The sequence below is a fragment of the Notolabrus celidotus genome, chromosome 7 (assembly GCF_009762535.1).
Source record: "Notolabrus celidotus isolate fNotCel1 chromosome 7, fNotCel1.pri, whole genome shotgun sequence".
Lineage (NCBI taxonomy): Eukaryota > Metazoa > Chordata > Actinopteri > Labriformes > Labridae > Notolabrus > Notolabrus celidotus.
In genome coordinates, this window is record NC_048278.1 from 21,353,102 (window position 1) to 21,365,661 (window position 12,560).

The 12,560-nt window shown below is 42.5% G+C and overlaps 1 protein-coding gene across 3 annotated transcripts in view; it reads left to right on the forward strand.

Annotated features, from left to right (window-relative positions):
* The first annotated feature begins 277 nt into the window (after nt 1-277).
* ndst3 (N-deacetylase/N-sulfotransferase (heparan glucosaminyl) 3) overlaps nt 278-12,560 on the forward strand; it is a 47,975-nt gene continuing 35,692 nt past the window's right edge. For 2 of the 3 annotated variants that reach the window (XM_034686832.1, XM_034686834.1), the window contains exons 1-2: nt 455-921; nt 2,759-4,022. In XM_034686832.1, coding sequence (XP_034542723.1) covers nt 3,024-4,022 — 999 coding nt within the window. In that variant the 5' untranslated portion in view covers nt 455-921; nt 2,759-3,023. Of the gene's footprint in view, nt 922-2,758; nt 4,023-12,560 lie in introns of all 3 variants that reach the window. The other variant, XM_034686833.1, reaches the window with a different exon arrangement.

The window sequence follows — 12,560 nt, forward strand, 5'->3', positions numbered from 1 at the left end:
GGCCTGGTTAATAGACACTGCAGAAGTAAGCTTAATGGGGGCTGCTCCATGCGCATGCATGAATGAGAGAATTTGATCCGCAATATTTTGTATTTAACCCCGTGATTGATACCATTCTTGATTATGTGAAATCCTGTTTTATACAACAGCTGAAATCTCAGTGTTCTCCTTTTGCTTTCATATTCCTTTCTCTCTCGCTCTCTCTCTCTGCCTACTACAACTAATGCAAGGAGCGCGCGAGAATCAGCAAGCCGCGCCATTAACTCCCACCGGTGCGTATCCGTGTGTGACATCCCTCCACCGACTTACACCAACTAACGGTCCGTGAGCTTTTACCGGGCCCGTGATCGCTGATGCCCGAGAGAAAGGCTGTTTGTGTCAATCAAACCGACCCCCACCTCCCTTCCCCTCGCTGCTCTCCATCCTGCCTCTCTCTCTCTCTCTCCCTCTCCCTTGCTCGCCTCCACTTGTGTAGGCGCTCTCTTTTAAAGCAGAGCGTTTACGCACGATAGTCAGTCGTTAACGGGAAGCCTGATAACGGTGCTCCTCCGCCTAATCTCCACCTTGAAAGGAGCAGAGATTAAGGGGACAAGTGGGCATAGCGGGAGAGAGGAGAAGGAAGACAGGGGGAGAGAAGGACGAGAGGAAGAGAAAGAGAAGAATGATGAAAGGGGGGAGGAGAGCGGATCATTCCGGCTGCCCGCATCTGCTGCTCCAGTGAAGGGGTGAGAAAGAAAGAGAGAGAGAGGGGGGGCAGAAAGGACATGGCACAGCGCTTCAGCATCCACAATACACGGGAGTGGTGCGCCACCGATACCGGAGCCCCGGACCCACCCGAAGCAGCAGCAGCAGCAGCATCAGACTCAACGCGCTCCCGTCACGCCTCTTCCCCGCCAAACAGCGCCTCAGCTCCGGTCAGAGGTAGGTGGACGAGTCGGTGTTTGTTCCTGACATAAACTTCAGCGGCAGGGAGCGGGATGAAAAACTCTGTGGCAATTATTTGTTTGTTTGAGTTAATCGAGCAGCCTGTTTAACTGAAGGGTGCACGTGCCGCGAGCTGATTCCGTTTATTGTAGCTTTAGTAACATCTCGACTCTGTGGTAGAAATACTAGTCTCACCACTTTTGTTTCCTCCATTTTTTTCTGAAGTTTTAATATGTTAATCAACACGAGCATTTACTTACGACACATCTCGTACGAACAACGATTATTTATGCATTAACAATGATTGCAGTAATTCAGTATTTACAATCATTACATTGGATACGAAAAAAATGATGCATAACTGATTTAAATTTCAACACATCTTTAGTTTTCACCGATTTGGGTTGAACATTTTTTCTCTTGCATTTCCCTAAATGCATGAAATGCTTTCGGACTTAGTTTTTTTAGCTTTCATGTCAAACAATTTTGAAATTATTTGGAGTTTCTTATTAAAGGCAAAGAGGCAAACTTCCACGTGAAGTCTTGTTTTTATCCAATTCCAGCGCCCTCGTGTGGCTCCTGATACTCGATGCATCAGTACTTTTGGTAACAGGTTAAACCAGCACTCCACTGATGACAAAATCACAAATGAGTCAGATTTGATATTTTCCTTATTTTATATCACAGCGTTTTGAGTTAACCATATCTCTGTTTATCTAAGCATTCTCTCCTTCGGGAGATATAAAACACAATTCCCACAACTGTTTTGTAGTGTAATGCAACTCTTGAACCACAAAAGGTATTCAACAGAATTAGTGAAGTCGTTTAAGAACCACTTTAGATGGCACATTGTATGAATAGATGTAACATTTCTACTTGAACCTCTGTTTTTGCTATGGATATAGCAGTTCAGAGTTATTTCCTTCCCTTCGCATTTTCCAGTTTCACATTTAAGAAATATGACTGGTGGTCTTTCCTCTATGACCTTCTCTTCGCGTGTGTTCTCGATAGGCGAGGAACAAGGAGAGAGGGATAGGGAATGTGAGGAAAGACTATTGATATTCAACCAGACAGAGGGAGAGTAAGAGGGGGTGTAGAAAGATAGAGAGAGGGGGAGAGTGAGGCGTAGAGAGAGAAAAGAGGGAGAAAGAGATGCTGTGGGATCTTTTCTTCTCTCTGGCTCCCGGCACATACATTAAGATGCTAATCCTGGTCTTTTTTGTCTCTTTCTATAATTCATTGCATTTTGTTCATCTCCCTGCTCCATTTTCTCTTTCTCTCTTTCTCTTATTCTTTCTTTTTTTCTCTTGCTCTCCATTTCCTCTGTACTGTCACTGGCTCCCCCCAGATTAGTGCTCCTGGCAAAAGGATTCCAACTCTAATTTTGTGGTATTTCAGATGATTAGGTTCAGAAATAGGACAGAAGTGCACAGAGTTTGGCGCAATTAGAGGAATTCTCCGTAGAGCTTTGTGGGACTGATTAGTTGTGCTCCCATCCACCTCCCCACATCGCCATATTAACACACAACCAGCTGTTGTTTATTCCTGAGGATTTACTTTTTGTGTTTGTTTGTGCTTTTAACTGGTGTGACGCTTTGTGTGTGTGTGTGTGTGTGTGTGTGTGTGTGTGTGTGTGTGTGTGCCAGAGGTCGGATAAGCCCTAAGGATGCAAGTTGTTTTCAATCAGCTCTGTAGTTACCAGCTGTGCCCTCGCAGTCCCTGGGGTGGCACAACCTGGGTACACACACACACAAAGAGACAGAACCAAAGCGTACTATTCAACCTTGCCCAACAAATTCACTCTATCTTTTCTCCTTGTCCCCTTTCTCTGCAGACATTAATCATCGCTCTCTGCGTTTCTGCATGTGAGTCCTCTGTGAGGATTAAAGGCACGGTACCTCAACTGCATTTCCAATAAATGAAGACCTTTGTTCCCCGACATCCAATGCAGCTTTCCTTCCCACCTGCCATGGTGACATGACACAACCCTGAGTGCTCCTGTCTCTCAAAAAAGACAAGCTCCTCAAACCTCCCAACAAGTGCACTCACTTTTCCCAAAAAAGACATTAAATCCCTCTTACAAGACACCTTTTTTCGCAATGACGGTGGCGGTGCGATTCCGCCGCCACCTGCGTAGGCTCCTTCTCCTGCTAGCCTCCTGCTGTCTCCTCTCCCTCCTCCTCTCTGCTTACTTTCTGTTCACAAACTCCTCCCCTTCCATGCAACTCGGACAATCTCCTGAACCGGCCTGTGCCCAGCCGCTCTCCATGTCCCCGTATCATCAACTTCCATACCCTTACCCTCCAAATCCTCCCCACACGCACATCCACACTGACCCAGTGGTACTGGTGCTGGTGGAGTCCCAATACTCCCAGCTGGGTCAGGACATTGTGGCTATATTGGAGTCGGCACACTTCCAGTTCCGCATGGAGATTGCCTCAGGGAAGGGCGACTTGCCGCCGCTCACAGAGAAAGGCAAAGGACGTTATTCGCTTATCATTTATGAGAACTTGTTAAAGTATGCACATGCAGACACATGGAACAGACAGCTGCTGCATCAATACTGCACAGAGTATAGAGTGGGCATCATCGGTTTCTACCGCTCCACAGAGAACTCCCCCCCTCTCCTCAAACTTCGAGGCCTACCGCTGGTGCTCAGGACCAACCAGGCGCTGTGGGACTGCTGCGTGGTCTCCAGCTCACCTCTCCTTCACCTGACCAAGCCTGGCACGGATCGAGGGGCTTTACCAGGAGAGGACTGGACTTCCTTCTCCTCCAATCACTCAACATACCAGGCTGTACTGCACGCAAGGGCAAAAGATGGAGCAGGGGCAGGCAGTGGAGATCACTCAGGACCTGGGTTTAGTTTGGGCCTTCAGGCGACTGTGGTGCAGGACATGGGGCTGTATGATGGGGTGAGGAGGGTGCTGTTTGGCCAGGGACTGGGATACTGGCTGCACAGACTCATTCTGGTGGATGCCATCTCTTACCTTACAGACAGGAAGCTAACTTTGGGTCTTGACCGGCACATTCTGGTGGATATAGACGACATTTTTGTCGGAAAGGAGGGAACGCGCATGAACACCAAGGATGTGAAGGTAATGTGTGATACTGTGGATTAGAGAGTGAAATGTAAATTATAGAAAACTTTCTCACATGCGCTGCACTTCTGAAAGTTTCCTAAAATTGTCTAGGAGAGGTGCATATGTGATGCAAAAAAGCATGCAAGATCCAATGTCCAGGGTGAAAACATCTTTCATGTTGAGTTGGGTTTTGCTGCTTCGTACTCTTCACTGCTTGCCTTGGTTGCCAGTATTAAGTTTTATAATACTGCGTTTTCAAAGCTGAAAAGTTCTTAGAAGCTTTGTAGATATACAGTGTCACTATTACTGCTGTTTCCTCTCCTTGCACACTCTTATAGCGAGGACCCTAGCCCTAACCATGAGCCTAACTCTAACCAAGTTTTTCAGGATGAGAGAGCTGATCAGTAACCAACAATCTCTTGCTGTTGTATAGTTTCAATTCAGGATACTGTTGGAACTGTACTGTCCTGAAATAGTCAGAAGTTCAGGTTTAAAAGAAAGAGTTTAGAAGAGATAATAAATCAATGTTTGGTCAGTGGTGTTGGATTAGATTCTTTATTCTGAAATTGTCTTTCTGTTATAATATTTAATTGATCAGTTCAAATATGCTTAACTCATGGCTGTGTGTAGAACTTTCTCTAGCATTTTTAGCTCTGGCATGGATCCATGAAGTGGGTATTTTGGAAAGCTCATGTTATGTTGAGTGCGTGTTAATGGCTCTGTGTGTTGTGCACCATTGGCATATGTGTTGGGCTACAGCAAGAGGGTATTTATCTCAAAAAGAGGTTTAGCAAGAAGCGAAGAGGCCATTTAAGGGAACAAAGACGTGCAGTGAATGAGAGAAAGAAGAGAGGTGAGAGAGAGAAAGCGAGGTAGTGAATGAGCCAGTGAAAAGATGAATGGCACTTATTCCTCTTTTCCCACGTTCACCCTTGAGGGAAACTAAAGGAGAGTCAGCCATGCGGCCCGCCTCTCAAGACAGCTATTGTTTCAACACACACGCTTGCATGAGCAAACACACACACGCATGCACATGCACATAGAGGAAGTGCACCCAAACAGATAAAGTTTTTGCACACACTTACATGTGTATAAACCCTGACTTCTGTAGGTATTTAACATTTTTCAAAAGGGGTTTGATGGAGTGTGGATAAAACGCTTGTGCACCAGGAATTTTGTTTGAAGACTGTGGTCCCATTCTCCCGCTGTGTGCTCACTCAGGGCCATTCAAGAGAAACAAATTGTGTTTGGTGGGCTTTCATGTGTGGCATAGTGTGTCTATGTATGTGCTTGTGTGTGAGTGTGTATATGTGAGGGGCTTGGGGTGGGGTTGGCTTAAAGACAGGTAAGATTTATGCTTCTCTGCGGCATTGTGGACAATCCACACCCTGAGGCGCTTTCCCGTCTTTCTGCAGCTACAAGAAATACATGATAGAGTAGAATGTGTGTGTGTGTGTGTGTGTGTGTGTGTGTGTGTGTGTTTGAGCATGTGTGTTTTCTGAATCACTTCTTTAGATTAGAATGTCACTTTCTGTCAATGGCCCACACCTGTCCCGTCAGACGGAGTGAGGAAAAAAAACAGGCCACCTGTCTGTGGCTGAAACTTGGGGACAAGATGAGAGGAATGTGGGGGCAGAGCAAAACATGGGGGCAGTGGGTGCTGGAGTGGAGAGGAATTCCACCCTTGAATATAAAAAAAGATGCTTGTATCTTAAAAAGGATAAAAAAGCGCGTATTCACACAAATGCGCACAGCTCACGCATGCCGCACACATACACATTCACAAAATGAGCACACACAAGTGCACTCTAGTTTGAGTTTTCATTTTAGGTCTGCCTGACTCTTCAGCTTTGTAGCATAAATATACATGAGGATGAACCAGTGCCATAACAGAAGGACCGGGAGATGGGGATGGAGGAAGAGGTGCAGAGCAGGAGATGGAGAGATAGAGAGACAGAGAGAGGGAGGGTCAGAAAGAGAGAGAGAGTGATGCCATTTAAAAACACACTCCTTCCACATAACTGCTCTCTCCTTCAGGATGGCTGACAATAACAGAGAGAAAGAGTAGAAGAGATAAAAACAAAATGGAGAGAAAGGTGGAGTTTTGCGCCTAGGGGAAGAGCCAGTAGCTAAGTTTGTGATTTCGGAGAAACAAAACGCTCGAGGGAAGCAGGGAGCGGAGGAGGGGATGTGGAAGAGCAGGAATATGTTGATTTGTTGCATCCCTCCCCTCAGAGAAGAATAGGTAAAACTGCTGGATTACAGTTTGAGATAGTTTACAGTGACTCATGTGTTCACACATGTAAACCATGTATTTTTCTAATCATGTTCTCTGACAAACTTATTTGTTGATTTATTCTTAAAGACATAATTTTGGTGGCCTCAGGGATTTTTCGATAAGTGAACCCTGTGAGTTACTTTTCAAATGGGCTCATAAATTAAAGTCTTTCACTTCCAGCAAAGTGACATTGAAAAGCTGGTAAAAGGATGACTCATATTTGACTGACCATGTGTCAAGTACACATATATAGCTTCCAGTGAAGGGCACTGCTGAAAAGATGTCTCCTCATTTTATTAAAACAGATGAATGCATGTGGAATCCAAGGGAATATTTAATCAGGAAGTCAAAATGTTTGGAGACAGACTAAGGATGAAATTGGGTCAGAACAGACTGACTTTACTGACAAAAATCAACATCTGAGTACGTATAGTTTTTTTTATTCTTATTCACCAATAGTTATCAAGACATCATAGAGTATTTTACTCTCAGTTTTGTTGCACATGTTGAAATGATTGAATACAGGGAAAATATTAGACATTACACCTTAAACATAAAGCAATTTATGATGATGAATAAGCATGCGAAAATGCAAATCATCTCCCATCCCTGTTCCTTCAAAAAAAATCTCTACGTATCACTGCATCAAAGTATGCCACAGGAAGTGTTATTGACCAATTAGCAGGACAAGGCCTGAGCTGTGCCAGTGTTAGAAATCCCTTCTTACCTCTGCAGAGCCAACATTCAATCTCCTGTCGAGTCCTCAAGAAGAAGAAGGGAGAGGAGGGAGACAGAGAGAAAGAGGCCAATTAAAATGCCTCCCTCCTTCACGCTGCACTCTTCATTAGTCTCACCCCACGAGTTCATCTGGTGACAAACAATACCTACACCCCCTCCAGTCTGCACACACACACTCACGCACACACAGCTGTATTTCCTCTATTAAAATGATTCACAGGGAGGCACCCTGCCGATGACATTTCTCAAAATGAGGGATGACGCCAGTCAAAAAGTCCCGCCAATGATCGGTGCATGCCGGTGATTGTGTTTTTTAATATTTATGTGTCGTTTTTCTCCATTTCTTAGCTTGGATTGGTTGTTAAAGAGGTGTCCGATTGGCATCTTTAGATCCCTTTTTATCATTTTCTTCCTCAGCCCCCTCACCCAACCCATTGATCATATCTCAAGCCTATTTGTATTCCTCCCTAATCTCCCTCTCTCAACCATTTTTCACTCTTTCCCCCCTACGGCGCTCTCCGAGGGGTGTCATCTAAGTTGAGAGGAAACAAACATGCAAATGCTCTCTTTGCATATAACTAGATATTGATACAAAATAGTTAATTCATATGAAACCAGAACAATAACTTAGTTTACTGGTAGCGGAAATCTCCTCATTTTTGTATTGCTGCAAGTAAGTTGTTCATGAGGGGTGGGAATCCCCTGGTGACCTACTACACGATAGAATACATGATTCTTGGCTCATGATAACAATGATGTCACTATACTGCGATAATCGATATATTGCAAGGCAGTCATATAATGATGCAACATAATATCTAAGCTGAAGAATACAAAATAGTTCTATAGAGGCGAAGAGCAAGAGTAATGTCTTGATTCACCGCAACTTGGTACGCTTTTTTTTTTTAAGTTATATTTTTTGGGCATTTTTGTCTTAATGATAGGACAGCTAAAGAGAGACAGGAAATGTGGGGAGTAAGGAGTGGAGGAGGACATGCAGCAAATGGTCGACTGGCCGGGAGTCGAACCGGCGACCTCTGTGACGAGAGCTATAGCCTCTATATGTGAGGCGCTTAGACCGCTAGGCCACCAGCGCCCCACGACCTGGAACAGTTTTACTGAGATGAAACAATGTACAAGTTTTTTTGACTGTAAATTTAATTTACTCAACTATAGATAAAGTGTAGTGAAGTGATTGTGAAGTAGTAATTGTTACGTAGGACTACATGGCCCATTAAGTCCACTCATTGCAGGTGAGTGCAACTCTCTCTCCGCAGACATGAGTGCATAATCCACCTTTCCACTCGTCTCAGCATAAAAAGCTGAAACAGTTTTTTCTTCCTTATTCTTGGTTTGAAAGCTAGCAATTTATCGCTTAACTTTTTTCCACTACTGTAATGAATGGTTCTTCTATTTTGCCGCTGTCAACTTTTTCGTTGACCAGTTAGCTTTCATTCACATTACCCTTATTCATGTCATTAGTGTCATTAGTGTCACTGTTTTGTCCAGCCTCTGTTATCCAGTGTAATTGTTTCGAGAGGAATTCTCTTTGCAATAACAGTCTTAAGTGCGCATACAGACATGGCTGAAGTGTGTCTTATGTCTTCATGCTCACTTTGCTCTGGCTCTGACCTAAAATTGAAAACAAAACACAGAAAAAAAGGATTTATAGAAAATGGATAATATCCAAACTTCTTTGCAGGCTTTTGGATTAGCAGTGTGGAATTTATTGTGCAGTCCTTCTTAAAGTTAATCTTTAGACCTAATTAAGTGTGATGCATTTTTTCCACTAAAGTCAATGGAACCGAGCCCTTTATCTTTTTATTACTTTGCCAAATTGTATTACACAAGTAATGACGCATGCATAAACTGTGGAGAAATGATTTGAAAAGAGTTGCAAAGAGATGAGGAAAAAGGGAGCATAGAGAACTGCGTTTTACAAGAGGCACAGGGATTCCTTGTCAGACAACATGATTTATTTAATACATGGCATCGCTGGCATGCTTGCAAGGGAATCATAAATGTTGAATTTTCTTTAAATGACAAAGTTGCAGGTAGAAAAGGCAGAATAGGAGATGGCATATAAGACGGCGGAGAGGCTCGTGTATGGCTTCCAGCGTGATGCTCACTGACATCTGCTCTCATTCATCTTTCTGATCTGGACAAGTTAAAATGATCACAGGCAGCCCTGCAGGGAGGGAGAAGTTTTACATGTGGGTTATGAGAGTGAAAAAGGCAAAAAAATGTTACACATCAGTTTTAATTTTAATGATTTTCTTCTGACACAGGGTTTAACAAAAAGGCACCACTCTGTCAGCGTAATGAATTCTCCAAGAAAACATCTGTGAAAGGGAAATTATCTTAATAACTTTTTTTGTTCAATTAACAATTTTTGTCAGCGTACTTGTTTTTATTCTAAACTCACTCTGAGAGTGTGGCAGCATGCCATGCATTTTCCTCCACAAAATGAGGCAGGTTTTGCGGTCACAGCAATCACTGAAACTCAAAATCCTTGAGGTGCTGCCAAGTAGAATTTAGTGTAAGTAAAACGATGCCAAAGCAATCACAAGTACCTTGGATCTGTAAATGCAAAGTGAATAGATGATTTTGTTAAAACGTTCCAATATAAAAAAAGCTACAGTGACTTGAATCTGACAAGCGAGACTGGAAGAGAGACAGAGCAGAGAAGACTAAGCAAAAGGAAGGCTGGCATTAACTGGTAAAAGTGCTCCTCCTGCTCATCAAATAGAGATGCCTGACCCAGTTAAATTTGCTGGTCTAGTGTTCACATTACATGCACAAGTAAACAGAGACAGAAACACATGCACTACTGTAGATTAATCAAGAACTTTGACCTTCTTTTGCACTAAAAAGAAAACTCAGTTACTTGTCTTCTTGTTCCTTTAAACTTGTTTTAAATTTGTCTGCATATAGAACCTGCTCACAAATTATTGTAAATATTTTTGTTATTGAAGATTGCCCAGCCCAGCTTAAGGCTGTGAGGAGAAAGGGAAATAAACAGTGCAAAGGCGAGAATGACAGAATGGGGATATAGTGGAGAGGTGGTTGGTGTAAAGGGTTTGTGAAATGCAGTGAATGCCAGCTGTCCAGTTGCCTGTCTCCCATCTGTTTGAACCCCAACATCTACTTGGCACCTCTTCCAAACCATGTACATGTGCACACACACACACACACACACACACACACACACACACACACACACACACACACACACACACACACACACACACACACACACAAGACACACACACAAATACACACACACACACACGCACACACACAGACACACACACTGCAGCACTCATGTACACAGAAACAAACTGGCATTACTTCTGACACCAGCAGTGTTAGGCAGCTGTGGGATTGGGCACGGAAATGAGAGCTATCGCTAACCGCTAATCACAGTGTGTTTACCTACATCGCAAGGATTGTCAAGATCTCCTGCATGCAACATAGTCCCCCCTCCTGCTAATCCAAATCCCTCCCCTTCTTTCTTTCAAAGTATCTCTTATGGCCTATTTTAAAAACAGATCCAGCTTTGAGCTCAGTAGCACTGGACAGATTGGCTCCATATTGTTTAAAGCCCTCCATTCTTCTAGATCTGCTGCTGTCACACTCAGAAAAACAGCAGGCGAAGACTTCATTGCCTGTCAAAGGCAGTTTTAGTGGTTTGTCATTTACTCGGTGTGAATGTCTCTGCCCAAGAAATGGACTCTTTACTGTCTACAGTCTGTATCCTGATGATGTACAGTAGATTCCATATTTTGTCTTCAAAATAAGGTTTCCAAGTTCAATTCTCAGGGCTTTAGTTTGAAGGGAGTGAACCGCCTCAACTCACCCTTGTTTTTGTTCACTCAGGTGTTAACAAACATCCTGTTACCACTACAGGTTGTGGTATCCTGATGTGCGTGTGTATTAAGTATTTAGTTGATTAAGCACTGCAGGTATTACTACTCTATTTTTGTCTGTGACTCACAACTGGCAAAAAAACATGCCTCTGTTTTCTGGAGAAATTCCGAAGCTGACATTTGCAAAGTGATTCGCAAAAATAGGCCCATGAAGGTGGAAGATAAGGTCACTCTGCGCATGGCACAGGCTTTTTTTTTATCATACTCCAGGTAAAGGATTATGTGTGGGGAACATTGCATTGTATACCAGCTGCAGGTGATGTGGTTGCAGTGGTGTCACAGCCGCAAGCGCACCACATGCCGAATGCTGCGTGTAACAGAAGGGAATGACATTTAGCACAGATGTCCAAAAACAGTATACAAAAGATTGTTCACAAGTCCATAGCTTGATTCTGAGTTGAGTCCAAAGACAGGTGTCTCTAGAAAATGAGACCCATGTCTCAATGAGATAACCTGTATAAATAAATAAATAAATAAATAGATAAATAAATAAATAAAGGTTTGAATGAAATAATGTCTCAAGTCATGTTTGTGTGCGACTTGTTTGACTCCAGTTCAAGTTTCAAACTCGAGTCCCCATCTCTGGGAGCATGTCGTGGTTGAGAAGGTTGTAAAACTCTTTCCGCTCACACCTTTCTTACATCTCCTTGGAGGTACTTGTTGTCCATTTCATAATTTCTTTTCCATTTTTCCATTCACATGCACTTTATGATTCCATTTTGCTGTCTGTGTGAAGGTGATACAAAAGTTAGGGATTGTAATTCCAACTCAAACACTCTTTTTTTCTCTCTTTTTCTCTTCTCCCTTTTACATGTTTGTCAAAGCTTTCCTTTCTCAATTTAAAGACTGTGTTGTCACAGCGTTCTTGTAATTTCTAATGATTTTGCATAGGGTAAAGAGGACACAAAAAGATCATTTATTTGTCAGATTCCAATTTGTCTTACTTTTTTAAAGTCTGACCTGCCAACTCAAATTTCTGGTCGATTCCAATTATCTTTCTTTCTTATTACTTGCAGCAAAATCATATTTTTTAACTTTTCTTTAATGGAAGTTTGACTATTTTTCTGTATTTTTATGCCATAATTTATAGTGGAAGTGTCTTTACATATCGTCGCTGTCAGGCAGAAACCTTGCATCTCCATATTTTATCATTCTGATTATTTTGCATTAATCAATGCTATTAATCTCCTTTTATGCATGTTAGTAGGCTTTCTAAAATTTAACAGGTGCAAAGTATTAAAAAGAAATCATGTGGTTGGATCTCATGCATCTCATGTTTAGATATGTGAAAAATAAAGGTTTTATTTTATTTATTTATTTATTATTATTATTTTTTTCTATAACCTGTCTGCTGCTTTCTCTTGCTGCCTCAGTGACGGCAGTTGTGGCTGTAATGAGTTTTTAACTTGTTTTTTATCTGTTAATTATCAATATGCTTTAATCTATCATACTTCCTGCCAAGTAAAAAGCGTCACGGCAGGATGAACTTTTTAATCATCCACTCACACACTGAGTTTTTAACATTCAAGTGTCTTACTCTAACTAAAAAATATTGCAGTGGAAGTAATTGAGTAATATCTAAACGCAGTCCGTCCCTGAAGGAGTACA